Raw genomic sequence first — 23,716 nt, 5'->3', positions numbered from 1 at the left:
ATCCTAAAATTAAAATATACATTATATATTGCGTGACATTTCAAATAGTAGGATCTAAGGTCAATATTCGAGTGTCCAGATTTCACTTACCATAATAATATAGATTCATCTAAATAAAAAATTAATTAATTAAAATATTAAAAAATGACTATAAATAATAAAACATTAAAAAAAAAACTATGTTAAAGCTAAAAACCAAACAGAGCATGGCCGAATCACTTCCTGATTGGCCCATCCGGAGCACAACCCTCTCCTTGCCAACGGATATATATAAATGTGGTTGTAAGAATTCTTCACTCTTATCAACTTCCACAGAGAGAGAGAGAGAGAGCGCTTCAATGGCTACACTTGGCTTCAATCCTACCAAAATCAGAACCCAAACGTTTCAATCTCACAAACTCATCTCCAACATCATTTCTCTTTCAAAACCCACCAAAATTCCATTGAACCTCTCTCAATTCTCCGCAAATTCACCAACAACTCGCCTTTTTGGACACAGCTCTGTATCCAAAAGCTCTGTTTCAGCACCTTTTGAAGCAGAGACGGTTGATGAAGAAGATGACCCAACTGCAGAGCTGAGCTATCTGGACCCAGAAGTCGATCCCGAGAGCATTTCTGAGTGGGAATTGGATTTCTGCTCCAGACCCATTCTTGATATCAGAGGGAAGAAGATTTGGGAGCTTCTTGTATGCGATGATTCATTGTCTCTTCAATTCACAAAGTACTTTCCTAACAATGTCATCAACAGTCTCACTTTGAAGGACGCTATTGTATCGATTAGTGACGAATTGGGTGTACCTTTGCCTGATAAAGTTCGATTCTTCAGGTGAATTTATTTGGGTAATTCATGGTTCTATCTATACATTGCATTTGGATGTTTATGGTTTTGGATTTTTGTTAGGATTATTTACCTGGAGACCCCTAAACTAAATTATTGAAAAGTATTATTTTGACTCACTAAATTATAAAAATATAACATTTAAATTATTGAGAATTATCACTTACCCTCTAAATTATAAAATCGTAGAACAAATGAATCCCTAAATTATAAAAGCCCATAAATGGCCCTAACAGAAGGGGTCAAACTAAAAATTTAGTTGACAAAGTGATACTTCTCAATAGTTAGGAAATCAATTTATACAATTTTATAGTTTAGGGGATTAAAGTAATACTTTTCCATATTTTAGGGGTGTTCGTGCAAATAAACCTTTTTGTTATACATAATGGAAATTGATTGGTTTTGGTTTATGGTTTATAGGTCACAAATGCAGACAATCATTATGAAAGCATGTAAAGAGCTTGGTATAAAACCTGTTCCAAGTAAACGGGTGTGCCTGCTTTCTTTCCTCTTTCCTCTTTTTTTTTTCTATAAATATAAATTTGTATTTATTTATTTTATTCATCCGCGCATGGCGTAGCGGTAAAGCTATCCCTTGGTGAGCTGGTGGTCACGGGTCGAGTGGCGGAAAAAACCTCTCCGCTTGTGGGGCATTGGGTATGCCCTGCGTATATCAATCCTTTCCCAGACACCGCTTAAACGGGAGCTTCATGCACTGGGTACACCCTTTTTTATCCATGCCTGCTCTATCCCATAGTGGCCTAAGATTTTTGGAGGCTTCAGATTAAACATCAAAATGAGACCTCATCTAATTAAACCTTTCAAAAGTTGGGCATTCGACAATAAGAATTTTTTGAAATTTTTTGGTGGGGCTTAGGTGATAAGCTTAATGGCCTAATGGTTGAGCCACCTATCTGGACCACAAAAATATGCATTATAGATGCAGCTAAAAAAAAAATGATGTGTAAGAGACCCCGTAATGAATTCATAATTAACATCCAAAAAGTACGATTTTATCTTACTAACTAGTCTTGGACATAATGTATCTTGTCGCATGTGTCCATTAAAAGGAAATGAGCTGTGAATTCAAATATGAAATCTATTCATTTATGTGAGGACCTCACATGATATCTGTCTTATCAATAGTACATGTTCATGTTGAGGCAAATGGATTCTTAAGCATGAATTCAACGGGCTACACAGAGTGAAACAATCTAAATACGTGTCTTCCTTTGGGCTATGCCTGGGGTCTGAACGAGGGTGGAGGTGGCAGGACAGATATTTTCATAAAGGAAAGAAAGGAGAAAAAGCCGGGAGGTAAGGGCGCATTGTTGAAGGCATAGTGAGGGCTGAAACAAGATAGAAGAAATTTTTATAGCCATCTCATTAATAGGTCTATTTTGCTTTACTTTATTGGGATAAGGGGGGTTTGGGTTCGTTTGACAGCAATTTTGATTCTATGAGAAGCATGCTACTTAAACCAAGCTTTTTTTTGACAGAAATTTTGATTCTACCAGTATTTATTTGTCCCGTGTCCTAAATAAGAATTTTTTATTGCGGTGCAAATTGTGCACTCTTACTTCCGAAATCATGTGATGCACTCTATGCTTTCCTACAACATATTTAGCTTTAGCAACTTTCACTAGTGCTTAGCTACTTATCGAAACCCAGCAAGATTCTCCACACTTGTACTTACAATGGCTTTCTTAAAAGTGGCTACAGCCTACAAGTCCAAAGCTAAGAAGGCAGGTAGTTGATACAGGTTTGCTGAACGTATTACCCTTCCCTAGAGTGAGCACAAGGGTGGAGTTAACTATGCAAGTGTGAATAAGAGTTTCCCCAAATGACCCACCACTATCTGAAAGCCATAGCACTAGAGAAACAAGAATCTTAACTTTTCTATTTTGCTTAATGGATAGAAATTCTTCGATTCAAGATCCCTTACCTTATGCTCTGCCCTAGTGTTATAATTTTAGTTTTAGAGAAGGTTTACGCTCTTTTCTTTTTGGTGTCACACTTGATTATTTGCTAGAATTGAATAGAGGACGATTGTATATCATTTTAGAAAATTGAGAAATTCAATGCACTCACCCTATTTGATACAAGTAGTTTTCTATACATTAAGGATAGCCAAATTTTAATGTTGAAATACGAATGGTGGTATAGGCATTATTCATTATCAACCAAGAAAGTAATGTCTGTCCTTCTGAAGTCATCATATGCTGCACCACAGGGTTCACATAAGTTGTTACCTACAAATTTAAATAATCCATTCAAATTGTGAAAAACACATAATAGAACATTGTGAAAGTTTTGTTTCACATGATTTACCCTACTGCTATTGTAATTTTTCTTCATTTGGTTGGTCAAATTTCAGTGTCTATCACTACTTCTGTGGCTGGAGGAACGCTACGAAACTGTATACATGCGTCATCCTGGTTTTCAGAAAGGTGCTAAACCACTTCTGGCACTAGATAACCCTTTTCCGATGGAACTTCCGGAGAATTTGTTTGGCGAGAAATGGGCCTTTGTCCAGTTACCCTTTTCAGGTAACCACATAAAATGAAATTGACAGGTGTAATTTATTATTATTATGTTTATTATAGGAAAATTTGTAATAACATTGCATAAATGGCTGCAATTGTTATTTCTATCTATTTGCTTACATCCAAACTCAAAACTATATTATGTATACTGAAAATTGAAGTTGGAAAAAGGAAATAAGCTTGTCAATTTTCATTCTGTTTAGTTAAGAGTGCAAAATTGGATCAAGATCAAGTCATCTACTTCAGCAGTTTCTACGCTACAGCCAAGATTTCCAATAATGCAAATTCCAGTTCTCACTCATTTTGGGAACCAATATTGTCATTTCCATTTTGCAATTTTTTTCTTCTTGCAAACTAATTATAGTTTCTCCTGTTTCAGATGTTCAGCAGGAGGTATCCTCTTTAGAGACAAAATTTGTCTTTGGTGCAAGTCTAGATTTGGATCTTTTGGGGATTGAAATTGATGGCAAGACAATGATTCCTGGATTGGCTGTTGCATCTTCACGAGCTAAACCATTAGCAGGTATGTCCATATATCCCTTTGGAAATCTTCAGTTAGCATCTAAATGTCAGCAATGCTATTTGTAATCAGTGCTTTGCTAAATACACTGCTTGCATGTTGGGATAGTCAGGCAGAATTATCATATCCTTTTACCAGATCCAAATCTAGTAAACTCAGCTTTGTAATTCTTGATATGGTTCACCTAAATGAGATTTGAAATGACTTAGCGGCATGGCATTACTCAAAAGAAAAGAAAATGAAATTTGACCGGGTTGTTTCCGACAAAAAATAATTACTAAGCTCAACCTAGGAGGCATGGAGTGCCATGGTGCCATGATGTATGCTTTTTGCAGATAAAATCTTGTTAGTAGATGAGACTGGAGAAGGAGTTAACACTACTTTAGAGACTTGGAGAGAAGCACTTGAATTTAAAAGATTTAGGATAAGCAGAATCAAGACAAAGTACATGAAGTGTAATTTTAGTAATAGTAACAATGGAAACAGAGTTGAAGTGAACATTGCGAATCAAGAACTACCTAAGAGTGAACTTTTTCGTTATTTATGATCGATTATCACAATAACTGGGGAGTGATGGGTCGTTTCATACACCAAAAATAAATACTAAATTATACCAAATTCTTTAGAATAGAAAACCCTATTTACTTGGATAGGGTTTCATCAAAACCCTAGAAAGAGGAGCTTAGCCACTCATGGAGGAGTGGGAAGAAGTAAAAGAAGAAGAACCATCTATGGAAATTGCCCTAGCAAGCTTGAGAATCCTTTCTTCCAAACCCTAGCCTCTTCTCTCTCTTGGAATTTTTCAAAACCCTATTCCAGCCTCTTTTTCTTCTCTTTATACCTCCTCTTCTTTTGAACAGGTTTAAAACATTGGGCACGTTTTTCAAGGTACGGCCACACGTGTGGCAAGGGTTCCGCACATGTGGGAAAAACCCTCCGCACGTGTAGGAGAGCTGGGGCCCTGTTTGGCTGCAAGGTAAAGACTGCACGTGCAAGAATGGGCCTCCGCACGCGCTTGAAGCAATTTTCTTTGCATTTTTGCTCATTTTATACTCCCATTATGTACAAACCTGATTGACATTAAACAGGCATAAAATGTATAATTTAACAAGCAAGTAAAGTTAAGAGATCCTAATGAACGGCCTCAGTATTGTACAATTCGGTCTTAATCAGGGAGATTGAAGCAGATGTGATCTATAGAATTAAGGCGGGGTGGCATAGGTAGAGGAGTGCGATTGAAGTATTGTGCAATAAACGAGTACCCACTAGATTAAAAGAAAAGTTCTATAGAACGGCTATTAGACTAGTGATGTTGTATGGGACGGGATGGTAAGCAACTAAGAAACAACATGTAGATAAGATGAGTATTGCCAAGATGAGGATGCCAAAGTGGATGTGTGGCAAGGCTAAAAAAGATAGAGTTAGGAATGAGTATATTAGTGAATGGGTAGGAGTAGCACCGATAAAAGATAAATTGAGAGAGAATAGATTGAGATGGTTTTGTCATATACAATGGAGACCAACAGAGGCAATAATGAAAAGATGCAATACAGTGACAGTAGAGAGAAGTGTTAGGGGAAGAAGTAGACCTAGATTGGCGTGGGTTAGTGTAGTAAATAAAGATATAAATCTTCTTAATTTGACTAACCAAATGGCCTTTGATAGAGTTGAGTAGAGAAGAAAGATTCATGTAACTAATCCCATTTAATAGGGATTTACGGCTTGGTTTGGTTAACCTAGGAAGTATGGATATGGATACAGGATTCGATGATACGCCAAAATTTTAAAAGTAGAATACGAGTACAGTGAGGATACGTGCGTAAAAAAAAATTATTTCTTTTAATTTTAATAATATAATGTGTATGAAAATAAAACCTAAAACAAATTAAAAAATAAATAAATGGATTCCTATGAAATAAAGAAATACTAACATTAAAGTTTGTAAAATTAAAAATTTGGTAAAAACAATACTTACATTAAAACAATATAGGAAAAAAAAGTAAAAAAAAATTAAATAAAGCAGCCTAATAGATAGGGGGAAAAACAAAAAAGAACAAGAGCTGAGAGAACAAACGTGAGAGAGTGAGAGAGAGAGAACGACAAGAGCAAGATGAGAGACAGAGAGAACGAGAGAGAGAAAGAGAAAACGAGAGTGAGAGAGAGAACCTATTGTTGTATATAGCTTTTTGCTTTGATTTGTCTTCGAGAGTAAGAGAGAGAGAACTTGCTGTGGTCAATCAAGAAGGAACCAGATTTTTGCTTTGCTTTTTCGATTTGAACTTAGGGTTTTCTTTTCACATTTTTGTTGATTTTGGTTCGTGCGTATATGCCTGATTTGAGAATATGATTTGTATTTTTTCTATCTAATTTATTTTATTTATGGTTTGACCCACAAAAAAGTTTTCAAAGTGACGTTTTCTACCCCGCTGTATCCAAAAAGTATTCGGAACGTATCTCCCACGTATCCATGCGTATCCAAGCCAAATTTGAAATTCAAAAAAAAAAAATAAAAATTTGGGATACTTTCTGTCTGTATCCGAGCGTATCGGACGCGTATTCGTGTCCGATACTTATAGACAACCTATTTTGAAGTATCTGTGCTTCATAGTCAACCTCTAATTCAATAGAACCGTGGCAAATTTAGGAATCGATCCATAGGGATTGGTGAGGTAAATTCTATGAGGCACGTATATGAATACGGACACGAGACACGACATGAACACACAAACACACAAATCTTCTAAAAGCAAGGGACACGACATGCTAGAGACACGTTCAATGTATATAATTTTATTTTTTTTATTATGTCTAAAATTGAAAGGAAAAAAAAAGTTCATTGAAAGGTAATAAAAAAAAATAGAAAGAGGAAAAAAAAGAAGAAAAAAAAGAGGGGCTTAGATATAAATTAAAAAAAAAAAGATTTTTGTTATAAAAAAAGAAGAAGATATCTTTAATCTCTAATTACAGAGAGAAGAAAAAGAAACAAAAAATAAAAATAAAAAGAATTTTTAAACTCATAAGAGAGAATACTATATATATATATATATATAAATAGAAAACATAGATCAGAAAACAGAGGGAGAGAGTCAAAAGCAGAGAGAGATAGATCGAGAGAGGACCTGCGAAAAAGCGAGAGAGAGAGAGAGAGCCAAAAGACACATAGATAGAGAGACGACCTGCGAACTGAAGAAAGAAGAAAAATGAAGCAAAGAAGAAGAACGAAGGACATACCTCGATCTAGGCTTCGATTGGCTCAGGTTCTTCTCTGTTCTTCTCTTCTCCTTCTTCAATTCAATTTTCTCTTCTCTCTTCTTTTTTAGTTTTTGTTTTTTACAGTTTGGCCCCATTTAGAAGTTTCAAAAATTACAATCTGTACCATGCGGTGTTTGAAACGTGTCCGAGCATGTCCAAAACATGTTCAGCTGCAAAAAATTCAAAAAAAAAGGGAACACTTTGGGAGAGTGTCGGACACGTGTCTACAGCATGTCCGACGCGTGTCCTGTTGAATATAGAAATTAGAATATATAGAATCTGTAAAAAATAAACTGATGTATTATTTATTGATGTATTGATTGTTACAAGATTGATATATTGTATTACAAATCAGAGTGGCATTATATAGGAGAGGGTTTGGGTAGTAGGTGAGGAGTAGTGGAGTGTAGTAGGTGAGTGTGAGTAGTGGAGTGTAGTAGGTGAGTGTGAATGGTAAATTCTAACAGCCCCCCGCAAACTCAAGGAGGATAGAAACTAACCAACTTGAGTTTGAAGAGAGGAACAAAACAAGAAAATACATAAAAATAAAAAAAGGATAGGAGACACTGTATGGTCGTGTCAGACCATTGGTGAAGACACTGAATGGTGGTGTCATAACGTTGTAGAAGACACTGTATGGGGGTGTCATAACGTTGTAGAGGACACTGTATGGTGGTGTCAGACCGATGTAGAAGACAGTTTATGGGGTCATGTCGGACCGTTGTAGAAGACAGTTTATGGGGTCATGTCGGACCGTTGTAGAAGACAGTTTATGGGGTCATGTTGGACCGTTGTAGAAGACAGTTTATGGGGTCATGTCGGACCGTTGTAGCAGACAATGTTGTGACAGTTTATGGAGTCTTGCTGGACCCTTGTAGAAACTAACCGGAATCAATGTCGGGACAGTTTACAGAGTCTTGTCGGACCCATAAGGGAGCTAACCGGAATCAATGTCGGGACAGTTTACAGAGTCTTGTCGGACCCATAAGGGAGCTAACCGGAATCAATGTCGGGACAGTTTACAGAGTCTTGTCGGACCCATAAAGGAGCTAACCGGTATCAAATGTCGGGACAGTTTATAGAGTCTTGTCGGACCCTTGTAAAAGTGGCACCCTCAAAAGGTGTGCCCAATTTTGTCAAAAGGCGTGCCATCAAAAGGCGTGCCCAATTCATCAAAAGGTGTGCCGGACATGATGGCGAGGCACGTGGGCGCCTTGGCTTGCGTGCCCGTTTGTCGGCTGGTGGTAAGAGGCGCGCGATGCGCGTGGCTGCCTCGGCTATTTAACCATGACAGAGCCTGAGGCCGAGGCAGAAGCAAAAACAAAAACTGCGAAATCCTCTGTAAAACTCTTCGTTGTGCTGAGAGAGAGAGGCTGTAACACTGTTGTGCTGAGAGAGAAACTCTGTAATACGCTGTAACACTCTGTTGCCCAGAAAAATGGCCTCGTCCTCATCTTCCCGTGGACTGCTCACCCTCTTTCCCGACCTCAACGAGTCAACGAGAGAGAGAACTGGTGCGGTGGCACTGGAACCTCAACCAAACACCGCTGGGTATACTCCGTTGAACTTTCCGATGCGGTCTGTGGAGCAAAGAATGGCAGTCCTGTCGGATGTGGAGGCCAATCAGTATACTTTGAAGGTATGTGTGGAAAGCATGACGGCGGTCACAAACCTGTCGAACCGGCTGCAGAGTAGGACAAATGAGGTGCAGCAGTTAAACTCCCAACTGGCTCTGCTCCAACGCATGTATAAGGATGCGCGAGCAGAGATAAGTGTGCTGAAGGCGGAAAATAAGGAACTGAAACGGAAGGCCACCGTGATGTTCCGATTTGGAGGACCGCCAGATGCTGCAGTGGAGGAGCAGACTGGAGGCAAAAAGAAGAGGCCGACGGCAGAGTAGAGAAGAAAAAATCTCACCTGTGGAAGTGGTTGTGTGTTTGTAGTTTTTTTTTTTTTTTTTTTTTTTTTTTTTTTTTTGTGTGTAAAATTGTGATCGGGGTTGATCCCTGAAATGAATAAAAGATGGTTTGGTGTGCAAAGCTATATGGTATGAATGGAATTTGAAAAAGATTAAAAATAATGTGAAAGAAAAATAAAGAAAGAAATAATAAGAATAAATTTGAAATCAAAATGAAAGATGGGGGAAATAAGGAAAGTGGTTCACGTGGTTTTTTTTTTTTTGTTTTTTTTTTTTTTTGGATTAATAATAATAATAATAATAATAATATATTAAGGAGGAAAGCATGTGCGTTGGTGCGAGAAAATAAAGAAAATAAAATTGAAGAGAAGTTTGTGAATAAAGTTGAAGTAAGAAAAATAAAAATAAAAAAGAAATGTGAGATTTAAATTTGTTTGGACGGATCCTACCACTAATGGAAAAGTAAGATGATGAATGTGCAAACCGTGTGTTTCGTTTTCTTTTTAAAAAGGTGAATTAAAATAAATATAAAAAAAAAAAGAAAAAGAAAAAGAAAGTTGAGTGGGGAAGTGATGCAGACAACCCACGTGAGTGAAAGAAAAAGGATAGTGGGTGTGAAAGTTGAAAAGCCTCTTAAAGTAATCCTTGAATGCAAAGTTCAAGGCCTGAGTGGGAACAAAGAGAATAAAAAAAGAAGAGAGTGAGGAAAAAGTAAAGTGAGAGATAGCTCTAGTGCTTCTGGCAAAGCAGCATCTGGCATGTCCAGCGATGAAAGGAATCAGAGGCATATCTCTGCCCGAGCTTTAATGCCTCCTCCTCGGTCATCAACCAATTCGTTTTCAAATTCAGTTCATGTGAAATCAAGGTTTGGAGGTTCATCAAGCAAAAAGCAACCCTTGCGGAGGGCTGAAATGTCCACATCCAGCAACACATCAAATAGCATGAGTGAATCTTCCTACAGAAACAGGGGATCCTCAGATTCACGGACGGGTCAGAGTAGTAACCTGAGTTCCAACACTGATGCTCACAAACCCCGAAGAAAAAAGGAGGCCTAAGAAAAAAAAAAAAAAAGCAGGCAAACATGCTGTGTGCATGGAAGAAGAAGATGGCGCAAGTGGCGAAGCCGGACTTGGCGAAGAGGACGGAGGTGAGCTGAATGAGCCAGCTCGACTCGCCGGTGAAGCCGTGGACGACGGCGACTATTCCGATGATTCAGTTATGGGATTCGTGGCAGCGGATGGAAGGTATGTGTAGAGGACCGGCGGGCGGCCAAGGCGAGGCTGCCGCCCGCCGGTGAAGCAGAATGACTAGGTTGTTAACCTTGCTTTGATACCATGTAAAAAATAAACTGATGTATTATTTATTGATGTATTGATTGTTACAAGATTGATATATTGTATTACAAATCAGAGTGGCATTATATAGGAGAGGGTTTGGGTAGTAGGTGAGGAGTAGTGGAGTGTAGTAGGTGAGTGTGAGTAGTGGAGTGTAGTAGGTGAGTGTGAATGGTAAATTCTAACAGAATCTTTTTATTTTTGGTATTATATATATAATCTGTGATTATGTCAATCACTGATTTAGTATTGTTTTCTTATTTATATCGTTTTCTAAATTGTATCGTGAATCTATTATATATACATGGCCTCTACCTCATTCATGGGTAAGTCAAATAATTCTTTTCATTCTTTTTGGTATCAGAGTTATAGGTTAAGCTCTTTGTGTTTTTTGCCTTACCGGCGGGCAGCAACCTTGCCTTGGCTGCCTGTCAGACGTCAACCTATTCCGCCGTCATATTTTCTTTCAGTATCACTTTGTGGTGATCTCTTCCTCTATCTACTAGTTTATTTCTATTCCAAATATTTCTATCATATATATTTTTTTTTTACTCGCAATCCATTTTTGTGTACGTTTTTGTTCCATTATCTTTCCCTCTATTTCAACCTCAAATAGGTTTCTATCTTCAAACCTATTTGAGTTTGAGGGGGGTATTATACCTATATCATGGTGAGCATGGTGATATACCGTATGAACCACCTAAGCCGCCCTATCTGGCATACAACCCAAGTCACCCCCTTTGACGCACAACTTAAGTCGCCCCCTTAGTGCACCACCTAGGCTACCCCCCTGGTGCACTTTCTAATAAGCCGCCCCTTTGGCACACTCACTCATCTGTTGCTATCATTGTTTAGCACCACATCATAAGTTATGTGGGTGCCACGCTCAACATTCAGTTCTTACAATAGTCCAGCATGACCTTAAATTATCCCGACAATAGTTCCGATCAGTTCCGACAACGGTCTGGCATGACCCCTTTAAATTGTCTCGACATTGATTCTGGTTGGTCTCTACAACGGTCCGACATGACCCTTTAAATTGTTCCGACATTGATTCCGGTTAGTTCGTACAACAGTCCGGCATGACCCTTTAAACTGTCCCAGCATTGATTCCGGTCAGTTTCTTTTAGGGCAGCACAATCCCTAATTTTTTCCCTTTCTAGGGTGTGGTGCTGATGTATGAAGCACATTTTGGCTTTTTTTATTTAGTGGACTACTAGATTTGTTCAGTAGCATTTATTTGGACTAGCTGTTGAGGTTTTTTATGACTTTTTCCAGTCATCCATTGGCTAGCTGCGATTGATGAATATCTTCACATTAGCTTGAGGGGGAGTGTTGAATATAGAAATTAGAGTACATAGAATCTTTTTATTTTTGATATTATGTATATAATCTATGATTATGCCAATCACTGATTTAGTATTGTTTCCTTATTTATATCGTTTCCTAAATTATATCATGAACTATTATATATACATGACCCCTACCTCATTCATGGGTAAGCCAAATAATTATTTTCATTCCTTTTGTCCATGTCCAACACATGTCCAACACTGATACGTAGGCCTTGGGAAGGTGTCCATGCTTCATAGGGTAAATTGACTTATTTCAAATGACAATTCCTAATTTAATTTAAACAAATGGTCGAAATTTAATTAATCTAATAGTTAAAACTACAAAGTCCTAAATTAATCAAGCAGTAAAGATGAAGAGAATAATATAGAGGGAGTCGTAGGGAATTGAATCCACTTCTAGTTAAGGAGCTAGGAGTTATGTATCGGGTCATGGGAAATCATTGATTTGAAGCGAAATAACGTTCTGTGATTGCAAGTGCGGAACCTTTGGCAAGAAGATTGTTGTGTTCAAAATATAGGCACAAATCATCTTTGGTTAGCACAAATCATCCGTGTGACACCCCAATTTTTGAAAAAAACAAGGTGAGGTAATTATATAATATAGTAGGGTTTAACTAGTGAAAGCACAACATTTTATAGATAATTAAGCATGAAATACAAATATTGACAATAAAAGTAATATTAGTAATTACAGACAAGAGTTTCAAGTTACTAATTACGAAACAAGTCTCTTTGCAAAAATTAACGAAATACAGAAATATCTAATCTCTAACGCAGCCACGGTTCTTCAAATGTTTCGGCAATTCCATCTTCAGTATAATACTCCTCTTCACCTGGTATGAAACACCATGAGTTTAGAATGCCTATTAAATACACACACACCCTAAAACCCTTAACCAATACAAATAAACAGGTACAATGCATAACAGGATATAACACTTGGAACAATAACAACATCATGGTAACAATGTTAACACATCAAAAAGTTCGTATAACAACGAGAATCCCCCAAAGTGATTCATCCTCCCAACTACAAGAATGGACTCAGATTATTTGGTACCCCCTCTTTTGCCACTCAGCAGACCTTACCTTGGATGCCTACGACGGTTATCTACAGTGTAGAGCCAACTAAAAACCTCAAAAGAGACGGTTGAAAAAAACACGGGTCAACACTTGGAATGTCCTCGACTAAACCCGACCTTATCCCTCTGGAAAACAAGATGCCACATAGAGTTTGATTACGATTGAGACATTCTAGGGTTACAAAACAACCACTTGCACAAGACTTAATGCATTCTGATAACATAATTCATCATAATCTATATTCCATACATAACCATTTAATAAAGCAATCCGAGTCACTACTGTGAAAGTCACCCGTTACCAACCCCTTACTTTTTCTGTTTATTAGGTATTTTAAGATGCAGGTTAGCTACATTCAATAGCACAACATGAACAAGGGTCAAGTATATGTGAGAAAATGTAATACATAATGATGTATACAAGACATGGTAAAGCAAGAAACAACATTAAGCAGAGCTACTGGAAACACTTAAGAACAAAACAACATGTAAGGTTGTAAACTTCCAGCATTTCAGGATATCAAAGGTGAAAAGAATAAATCGGAAAACATACTTCCAGGTCACCCTAGAGGCTGAAATTGTAGAGGCATATAAAACATGAAGTCTACTTTCATCCCTAATTTGTGGAATTAGGATAGCATAACCAGAACTCAATATTTTTACATTTTATTAAACTCTGTCCAGATTTATCACACTTTGGGACGAATGGATTTTCTCTCAAACCACTCAATCTTTTCTTCTCAAATAAATCTTGTTACAAAGAGGACTCAAAAAAATCTAGTATTTGACTTGAGAACCAACGTGAGGGATTTTTCTGGAATTTTATAAAAATGAAGAAGTTGGCTGTTTTTCTGGAACTCAGGGTCAAAATTTTGAAAGAAGCTTTTAGGCTACCAAAACACTTAGTTAGGCTCTACCCAAGCTCACACATTCTCTACACTCATCAAATATTACCCCATAAAATAGGTCTTGAGTTCATGAAGGTTTGGTATTTTTCAAAATTAGTAGAAAGCTCCAGCAGTGTGTTTAAGAGAAGAAGAAAGAAAACAAGAACCTCTTTTTCATGCAAACCCTCATACACCCAATCCATTGCCGTGCATATCATCATATTACATACTTAAAAAGACATATTTGAAGATAGGGTAAGAAGGAAAGAAGGGGTTGGAGAAACGTAGAGAGTGAGTGTAACTTACATGTGCTAGCCTTTCTTGCTTTCTTCTTCCATTTCTTTTCTTATCCCCATTTTTTTTTTTTTTTTTTTTAACTCACAAAATCAAACTCACTCTCTCTCTACTTATGGCCAGCCAAGAGTGTCCAAATGAGAGGGGAGAGTATTTTATTTATAGAGAGAAGCTTGGTTGTGAAAAGACTAAAAAATCCTTGGTTAGAATGGAATGGAAACCTTGGTGATTTAGTCAGAATAGAATGAAATGAAAGGTGAATTAGGATTGAAGCTTGATTAATTAGGAAGCTAGTTTGATTAGGAGAAGACGTGGAGACAAAGGAAAAACACATTCCTTGAATTAGGGGTACTACATTGACTTCCATTTTCTTTCCCCCTTTTTTTTTTTTTATACTTATTACGTGAAATTAGTCATTCATCTAGCCTTCTACCATGCCCTAGCTGACCACCCCTCTCCTTAGGTACAAATACACACACACACACACACACACACACACACATATATAAGGAAGATGTTTTGTATAAAATATGGATATATAATAATATAAGGACGATATATTTTAATATATGGGGATTTATGTGTAGGTTCTAATAGGTGGACTTATTGTCTAATAAGTTCTATGATAATTTATGACATTTTTCATCAAACACTATTAAAAAACGTCACTAATTGTTAATTTTTAGCAATATGGTGGTCACGGGTTCGAGTTGCAGAAACAACCTCTTTGCTTGCGGGGGTAAGGTTGCGTACATCAATCCTTTCGCAAACCCCACTTAAGCAGGAGCTTCGTGTACTAGGCATGCCCTTTTTGTTTGAAAATTTTGTCATAAAAAACGTCACTAATTTTTCGTTTTAGTGACAGTTTAAAAACATCGTCACAAAAAAGTCGCTAATTTTCAACTTTAAGTGATAGATTGAAAATTTTGTCACAGAAAAATATCACTAATTGTAAGTTTTAGCAACAATTTATAAAAATTGTGACAAATGAAAGTCACTAATTGTCAATTTTTAGCGACATGCAAAAAATCGTTACAAAAAATTATTTTTAGTGACGATTTTAGTCGGCCTTATTTTTAATAGGATTTGATGGGAATTAAGTCAAATTATTAGGATTTATTGGTAGTTTACCCTTAATATATTAAGGTTTGGGGTCAAATTGCAATAGATTTAAAATGCAAGGGCCAAATCTGAAATTATGAAGTAAAAACACTTATTATTGATATATAAATAATATAATATAACTAGGAAAAATAATTCGGGTTCTGTTGCATGGATTCGCAAAGAAAGGCGAGAAACTGGGTAAAAACTAGAAAAAAAACAATGCCCAATTAGTACACATTAATGTGTGTTTGGGAGGGGAAAGATTGAGTACACACTTAACCTTTGGTATAATGCACAAAGTGGTGGTCCCAAGACTTGAACCCATAACTTCATGGTTGTTAGGCCATGTCTTAACCATTGAACCAATGGTAAAAATTAGAACTATGATTTTATCTGATTAAATTGTTTTCTAGGGTTTTACTATTCATGTTCTAGGGTTTAAATGTATTGTTTAGGATCCCAGAGTCGAATAGGGTTTTGTCGGACTATTTCATACCGTTTCTCAGTTCCAAGGTTTATCGCACAAGGATTCGACAAAGTCGGGTTCTTTATTGGAATAAACTTGAAATTAGGGTTTACATAAGAATTACAAAAGTTAGGGCCTCTACAATGCACCCTAAACTAGAGTTTACGGCACAACTCATCTTCTTTTAGCACGAGTCATCTCATGATTTATGTACACACACAATAATAACAGTAGTACAACATGCATTCCCTGGAAAGAAGAATACATTAATCAAGAAGAATATACAACCAATGTCATCACCGTAAATTTTCATTTAATTAACTAGCTCCATGATTCTAGAAGAAAATTAATGCGTAGTTTCATTCTCCTTCATTTTCAAAATTTCTAGCCCTCTTCTAAGATTTTGAAGTTTTATAGCTCTTACCTTCACATCTCTTTCAAAATGTCCCTAGGTTCTTTGGATTTGGTTTCTCTCTTCATTCTTGGAAAGACTGAGTTTGATACACCCTGCTAGATTTTTGAGAGAGGTGCTGCATACTTTTGTTGCTTCTCCTGCAGTTGGTTCTCTTGAGCCTGGGTCAAGTTCGATATCGATTCTGGCTCTTCATACTGATTGTGGACTGTATATCTATATATTTCTCACCATTAAAGATTGGGATTGTTGGCTGTTGAGCACTTGAACTTGAGTTACTTGTGTTGGCCATGCAGAATATACTCGTCAAAGACAGCTTGTTCTTCACCTTTTTGCAACTCTTTTGCCTCCTACGAACCAGAGGCTTTGATACCAAATGTTGGCCCTTTGTTTAGGCTTATATGCATTGTAGTTTTAGCTTAGAAAATGAACAAAACAACAAGAATATATCATATTTTCAATTACAAAAACATATCATAATTTTTCTACAGCAAAACAAGGGAAAAGAAATCTGATTTTTCTCTCTACAATGTTCCAGAAAGTACACCAGCTATTTATACAAAAACGGACCAGCACTTGGTGCCTTGCTAGTGTACAAAATATTAGTCATAGAGATCTACAAGAGTTTACATAACTTGACCACAGTTAACTATGGTTCAAACATATGATGACGACTTGACAAACTAGTAAACTAAGTGTTGGAACTTCTACAGCACATCACTCGTAACTTTTGTAAACCAATTCTCAGTTAAATAATATCCCTTTCTGGGGATTTAGAAAGAACATCAAATCCCTCGTACTAATTGATTGTAACAACTTCAGGAGTTGAGTTAACTATGAATAACACATACCATTTTTTTTTTCTCTTTTTGAATTCCATTCAGTTTGTTTTTATTGTTGGTGGGTGGGGGCAGCTAAGCTAACTGCGAAATTGGAACAAGAAACATCCAACTTTTATTTATTTTTGTGTTCATCATCCAATTTTGCACATCTCTTATTTCTATTATGAATCCAAGATTGTATATATATATATATTGCACTGTTACAGCTTGGATGAATGGATTAGAAGTTTGTTCAATTGAGGCAGACTTGACTCGAGCCTGCTTGATTTTATCTGTTGGAATTTCTACAAGGTATGTTTATGCTACCTACAAGAAAACACCTGTGACAACAAACGAAGCTGAAGCTTGGGAAGCGGTAAAGAAGGCTTGTGGAGGCTTGCATTTCCTAGCGATCCAAGACGATTTGGATTCAGATGATTGTGTTGGTTTTTGGCTTCTGCTAGACTTGCCACCTCCACCTGTGTAATTAATGTAAGTAATAACAACACACCACCATGTTTGCCCCAATAGTTTTACTTCCCAATTTGTATTGTTTGCAGCCTACTTAGTTGCGAGAATGTTTGTTAGCCTATCTCTATCTTTATAATTTTTTGTAATACTAAATTTTGGCTTACAATTATCATTTCAAAGGCTTGGGTTGGAGAGTGGAGAATGCCATTGGTAGATACCGTAGATGAACGTATGCCTAATTATTTAACCAATCTCAAAATAAACTTTGAAGGAAAATTTTCAGCTGGAGAAGTAGCTGGAAATTATGATGGATTGGGATCAGTAACTACTAACACCTAAGGAGTGTGGACACAGACACGGGACACGTGACACGGCACGGATACAACACGGATATGCCGATATGTTAATTTTTAAAAAATACAAGACATGATATGTGTTCAAGTCTTGGGACCACCACTTTGTGTATTATGCCAAAGGTTAGGTGTGGACTCAATCTTTACTCTCCCAAACACACATTAATGTGTACTAAGTGGGCGTTGTTTAAGTTTTTACAAGACATGATATGTGAGGTACACACATGAAATATATAATTTTATATATTTATTATATGCTATATATATAAATATATCATTCAAAGATAATAAAAAATGTAATATAACACTAATTTCGATAAATTTAAATGGTTTTTGTTTTATTATTGTACCTTATGTTATTTTGTTTAAAAAACATGACACGTTTTGAAGAGTGTTGGACACGTGTCCTAAGAGTGTTCACAGAGTGTCGGTGTCCGATATAGACACGACACGGATACGACACCTTCTTAGAAGTGTCCGTGCTTCTTAGACTAACACTATAGAGCTTGGTGAGAATGCATTTTAGTAACATATCACCCTTGTTTGGTAAAATTCTACTGCAGCATTTTTATCTTGAATTTAGAAAATATGCAATTATTTATGAATTTCACCAATTATGATTGCACTTGTTCTGTATAGACAATTAGGAAAGATAACCATGGTGTTTGAATTGTTAGATGTATCTGTTCTGAATTTTGGTTGCACTTGAATGAGTTTGTTCATTGTTCATAACTTGAAACTTGGTGAGAATGAGAACCTCTTATCGGAAGTTATCTCACAATTTGAATTTGATAGCCATAAGAATTTGCCAAGAAAAATTTTAGCTTAAGAATATGCGAATTGAAATTCTTGTGTTAGAAAAATCATCAACTCTCACTTTCTATTGATAATTGAATACAATATATATATATATTTTTGTCGATTTTATTTAACAAAAAATAGGTAAATAGTTTATATTGAAAATAAATCAAAAGTTTAATGTTTAAATTGACAAAATTAAAAATTCATGATTTATTTTATTATAATAGTCAAATGCTATGCTAAAGTTTTTTTTTTCTCCCAAATAACTTTTATAACTATTGTTAGTATCGAAAAATATATAAAAATATTTTCACTTTTTATATTTATTACTAACTGTTCGTAGAGCATCTCCAATATTATGAGGCATTTTACCTATTTAAAAGTTGTTATAATATATGTATATATATATATATATTTTATTTTGTCTTTTGATTTTTATATGCTTACACTCTAATCTTACTTTTTATTTTACCTATTTAAACATTGTTATTTTTTATTTTATTTAAAATAATAAAGATGGAGGAAAAAAATTATAAGGATTATAAGCAATTTGGGTAATGTTATAGGTATGTATCATACGCAAGATATATCATTCATAAATTTGATTATCACATATAGCATATGTCAATATTATGAAAGTAATAACTAAAAAAAATTGAGGTATAAACAAATAATTATTTAATCATAACTAAAATAATATCATAACTAACATCATAATATGTTATGACCAACAAGACAATAGATTATGGGTTTGGCTCCTCGTAAGCTAGCCATTTTAACTTGAGTGTGTGTTTGGGTTTGGTAGATTTATATTGGAGTCAATTTCGGTGATCTAAATTGTTCACATTTTATAACTTGTTGAGAAGAATATTCATGCAAAAAATAAGATGATCGGATATCGATAGTTACATGTTTAAATCAAATTTGTGTTACAAAAAATGAGTGATTATTCTTAAAATTATATTTGTTATCTATTTTTTCTAAACAAATATAATTTAAAAATATAGCTACCGATATTCAATCATTTTATTTTTTGCATAAAAATTCTACTTAACAAGTTCTATAAAGTGAGCGATTTAGATTACCAAACACAAATGCTCTCTCAATTTGAGAAAAGTTAAACCCATATATTGTAACTAAAGGGCCAAAGACAAAAATTGTAGGCAAATGTGTCTATGGGCCTCGTTTGGGAAGGGGCTATTTTTTAAGTTTCTTGGCTGTTTGATTATTTTAATAGACTATTTTAATTTTTGTATTTAGAAAGATGGGTTGAAATTTTTGTTGTTCAAGTTTTTTTTGGCTTTTTTTCTATTTGAGGCCATAAAATTTCCCATTCAATGGAGGTGTTTGACAAGTTTGGATTTGATTTTTTTTTTAAAGCTAAAATTTACTAAAGAAAAAAAATTAAAATAATTAATAAGATAAAATGTCACATCAAACTCATAATTATTATTATTTTTGTCATAAACATCACATTCAATTATACAAAAATTTAACTCTCTTTTTAAATATAATTATTTTAAATTATTAAAACAATTAAAAAATAAAAAACCCTATTAAAATAATTAATTTCTCAAACGAAATCTGTCCATATGAAGGGACAACATGATTAGGGAACAAGATCCCATGAATCAAGGAACAACAATGATAGAGACTTATTTTTTAGAGACTCCACAACCCCAAAAGTGATCCATACCACTCATGATGTGGGGCCTCACACATATATGAGTAGACCCCATACATCATGAATGGTGTGGATCACTTTGAAAATTGTGAGAGTCTAAAAAAGAAAAGAAGTCTCACTCATTTTCCACCAAGGAAAAAGGAAAGCCTTTGGTAGGCCAGACCACGTGGGTTAATCATAGTATACTTCCTTTTAAAAACTTGTTAAACCCAAATTCCCTTCTCCCTCTCTTTCTTACCCAACTCCATTTCTCTCTCTACAGACCCCCAACTTCTTTCTCTCTCTTTCTTCTCTCACTGTCTACTCCAAGGGAAAATAGGTCTAAGGTCTCTCAATGTTATTTTAGTGGAGATTTATAAAAATATTTTTTGATAGAAAGAGAAATGGAGAGATCCACAATAATATTTTTTGAAAATAGGTCTACCCAACTTTTAGTAAGAGGAGAGATCTACAATAATATTTTTTGATGCCTAAGGTCCCTCAATGTTATTTTAGTTTCTAAAATACCTATTTTACCATTCTTTATAATATACGTGGTTTTCAATTTTGGAAACTGAAGATTACGTTGCTATTTTTGTAGGAGATTACTTTGGAATGAACTTGGCGATCGATGGAGATTTTGATGATGCAGATTTTCGTGGAGATTTTATAGGGATTTTGTAGCCGGGTAGAAGTTGATTTTCTTTGATTGTGTAGAAGTTGAAATCGTGTTGAAGCTCGGATTTCTAGTGGAGTTGAATCAGGTAAGTTTAATAATCAGTGTAAGCTTTTGATTTTTCATTTGAGATCAAAGTAAGGACTCTGATTTCAGATAAATTTTTGTAGTGTATTTTGAATTAGGTTTTTGTTTTCAGTTTTGATCAATGTGAGAGAAAAGCCAGCTTAGTGAATTATTTTTTGATCTTTGAAGTTGATTTTTCATTTTTTGTTATTGACAATAGAGTTGATTTTGATTTTTGGAGTTGATTTTTCGTTCTCTGTTACATGTTTATTAATGATAAGTTTTGTTCTTCGTGTTTGGAGACCGTATCTATTTTTCTGCACTTTCCTAAGTTTTGTGCTTTGTTTTTTTTGCACTTTTCATTTTTGTGCACTTTTCTTTGTATTCCAGAGAAAATTGTATGTTTGTTATTATAATCCAACGAAAATTACAGAGAAGATTATAATTTCATTAGAGATCTTCTCTATGATTTTTGTCAGTGATTGTATTTAATAGTTAGCATTAATTTTGTCTGTAATTTTCTCTGGACTCATTAATTTTCTCCGTGATGTTTCTTTGTGATTTTCTATGGACTCATTAAGTTCGTAAATTTATCTGGATTTTGATTTGAGTTCAATATTGCACAATTACACAGAGAAAATTGTAAGCTTGTAGTCTAGTGAAAATCACAGAGAAGTTTACAATTTCATAACTGATCTTCTGTGTGATTTTTGTCTATGATTGTGTTTAATAATTAGCATTAAATTTCTTTGTGATTTTCTCTGGATTCATTAATTTTTCTGTGATTTTATTTTTGTTAACTTGAAGGTAAATTTAAGTTTGTAAATTTCTTTGGACTTTTATTTGAATCTAAAAAAATTATAAGCTTGTTATTATAATACAGAGAAAATTATAATTATTAGAAATTTCTCTGGACTATTATGTTGTTCTTGTGAAGCGTTTTTATATTGAACAAGTTATTTTTCATGTTTTTTCTTTTAGTTTAGATGGACAGTGTAGTGTTGTTGCTGTGCAAATATGGGAATGATACTATTGTCATTAATATTTCATGCAAATTGAATTTTGAGGAATTGGTTGGCATTTTGCGTAAAACATGGGAGAATTTGAAACCTGAGACGATGCGTATTTCACATTCTATTGTGGGTCATCCGAATTGTATGGTTTGAAATAATATTAATTTTATGAATATGTTGAGGGTTGTTTATGCACGTGGTGTTAATATAGTTGATGTTTCAGTTATGAGGTGTAGTACTTTTGATCAAGAGGATGAAGTGGGGTCTAATTGGGTAGATGTTGTGCATGGTGAATGTGATAGGCTCATTGATATTGAAAGGAATTCACTCTCTAAGTTTTGTTCTCACCAAGAAAAGGTGTTACTGTTAGCTGGTTGGCGAAATAATATTACGAGTGTCGGACAAAAGTTTGAGGGTGGTGTGGCTGAGTTCTGTACTGTTTTATGCAAGCATGCTATTGACGTTTGTTTTCAGTTTATGTATGTTAAAAATAACAAGCTGAGGATTATGGCAGAATGTGCATATAAGGAATCAAGGGGATGTATGTAGCCTGTACATGCTTCAGTTGAAAAAATAAATGGGTTCTTTTACATAAGAACTTTGAACAATGAACATACGTGTGGTGTGGCGGTTCGTACTAGTAAACAAGGTATGATGACTTCCAGCTTAGTTTTTGGACTGATACTTGAAGAGGTAAGTGCAAAACCTTTAACTTGTCCAGTGGATGTTGTCAAAGAAATGAAAGACAAGTATGGCATCTCAAATAGTTATAACTATGGTTGGTTGGGGGTTAAAAAAGAAAAATGTAGTACATATGGGGATTTTTGTTTGTCATTCGATCAATTACGGTAGTATTTTGATGAGGCATTGAAGAACAATCCACGTAGTTGTTTTGAGTTAGATTTTGAAAATAATAAGCGTTTCAAAAGAGTGTTTGTGGCTTTTCATGCATGCATTGCTGGTTTCAAATATTGTCGGTCATTGTTGTTTCTTGATGGAACATTTTTGAAAGGACGATACAAAGGAGTTATGCTCGCTGCGATTGGGAAAGATCGGAATAAAGGTAATTGTAAATATATGTAATTTTCTCTAAGTACGTAAATTTTCTACACATCTGGGAATTGAGTGAATTTTCTATTTTTGTGGTTATGTTTTGTGATTGTTCTCTGATACTTTGAATTTTCTTTGGAGGTGGCCACTGTGTGAATTTTCTCTGAATGTGCCACTGTGTGAATTTTCTCTAGAGGTGGCCCTTTTTAAATTTTCTCTAGATGTTGGCACTGTGTGAATTTTCTTTGGATGTTGCCACTATGTGAATTTTCTCTGGATTTGGTCATGAAGTGAATTTTCTCTGGATGTTGCCACTGTGTGAAGGTTATTTGGATTTTGGCAGTGTCAAATTTCTCTGGTTGTTTATTATTCTAATTTTCTCTGCATGTGTATATCTAACATGCTTGTTCCTATTTGTTTTGTAAGTTTTTTTCCTATAGCTTTTGCCGTTGTTGATGTTGAGAATAAAGACAATTGGTGTTGGTTCCTTGAACATTTATGTGAAGTATTGGAATGGGAGAGGGTGATAAATTTCATATCAGATCAACATTGTGGTATTGTGGAAGGAATTGCTAGGTTTTTTCCTAATTGCTATTATGGATTTTGTCTTGAACATCTAAAGAGAAATTTGAGGGATAGGTTATCATGTGGAAACACAAATTTGGTTAAGGGGACGATTGTGTCCAAGTTTTCAAAATGTGCATGTATGCCAATAAAGGCATCATTCCATTTCAAGTTAAATGAATTAAAAAATGAGGGAGAAGACATTGCAAGTGTTTTCTCGAGAAGTTTAC

General features: G+C 35.2%; 1 protein-coding gene across 5 annotated transcripts; it reads left to right on the top strand.

Annotated features, from left to right (window-relative positions):
* Positions 1-185: 185 nt before the first annotated feature.
* On the top strand, positions 186-21,102 carry ATAB2 (RNA binding protein). Of its 5 annotated transcripts, none has more exons than XR_014328547.1 (6): positions 186-826; positions 1,259-1,328; positions 3,216-3,387; positions 3,764-3,907; positions 16,049-17,321; positions 20,719-21,102. XR_014328547.1 is itself a non-coding variant. In XM_082867776.1 (6 exons), the coding sequence occupies exons 1-5, from the start codon at positions 207-209 to the stop codon at positions 17,314-17,316; spliced, it is 1,227 nt and encodes a 408-aa protein (XP_082723902.1). In that variant the 5' UTR covers positions 186-206; the 3' UTR covers positions 17,317-17,321; positions 20,719-21,102. The 5 variants fall into 5 exon arrangements, 4 of the variants coding, with proteins under 4 accessions (XP_082723902.1, XP_082723900.1, XP_082723901.1 ...); XM_082867776.1 differs by having other exon boundaries at positions 17,096-17,321; XM_082867774.1 differs by having other exon boundaries at positions 17,057-17,321.
* Positions 21,103-23,716: the final 2,614 nt, after the last annotated feature.

This window comes from Camellia sinensis, chromosome 5 (genome assembly GCF_055761805.1).
Source record: "Camellia sinensis isolate YWXY chromosome 5, ASM5576180v1, whole genome shotgun sequence".
Taxonomy (NCBI): Eukaryota; Viridiplantae; Streptophyta; class Magnoliopsida; order Ericales; family Theaceae; genus Camellia; species Camellia sinensis.
The sequence above is the reverse complement of the archived record's forward strand: the minus strand, read 5'-3'. Positions and strand labels throughout refer to the sequence as shown.

Excerpts from the sequence above, each read along its gene's own strand:
- ATAB2 (XM_082867774.1), top strand. The coding sequence starts at position 207 with ATGGCCGAATCACTTCCTGATTGGCCCATCCGGAGCACAACCCTCTCC. Across the intron at positions 1,329-3,215 it reads AACCTGTTCCAAGTAAACGG|TGTCTATCACTACTTCTGTG; the intron begins GTGTGCCTGCTT and ends GTCAAATTTCAG. Across the intron at positions 3,908-17,056 it reads ACGAGCTAAACCATTAGCAG|CTTGGATGAATGGATTAGAA; the intron begins GTATGTCCATAT and ends GCACTGTTACAG.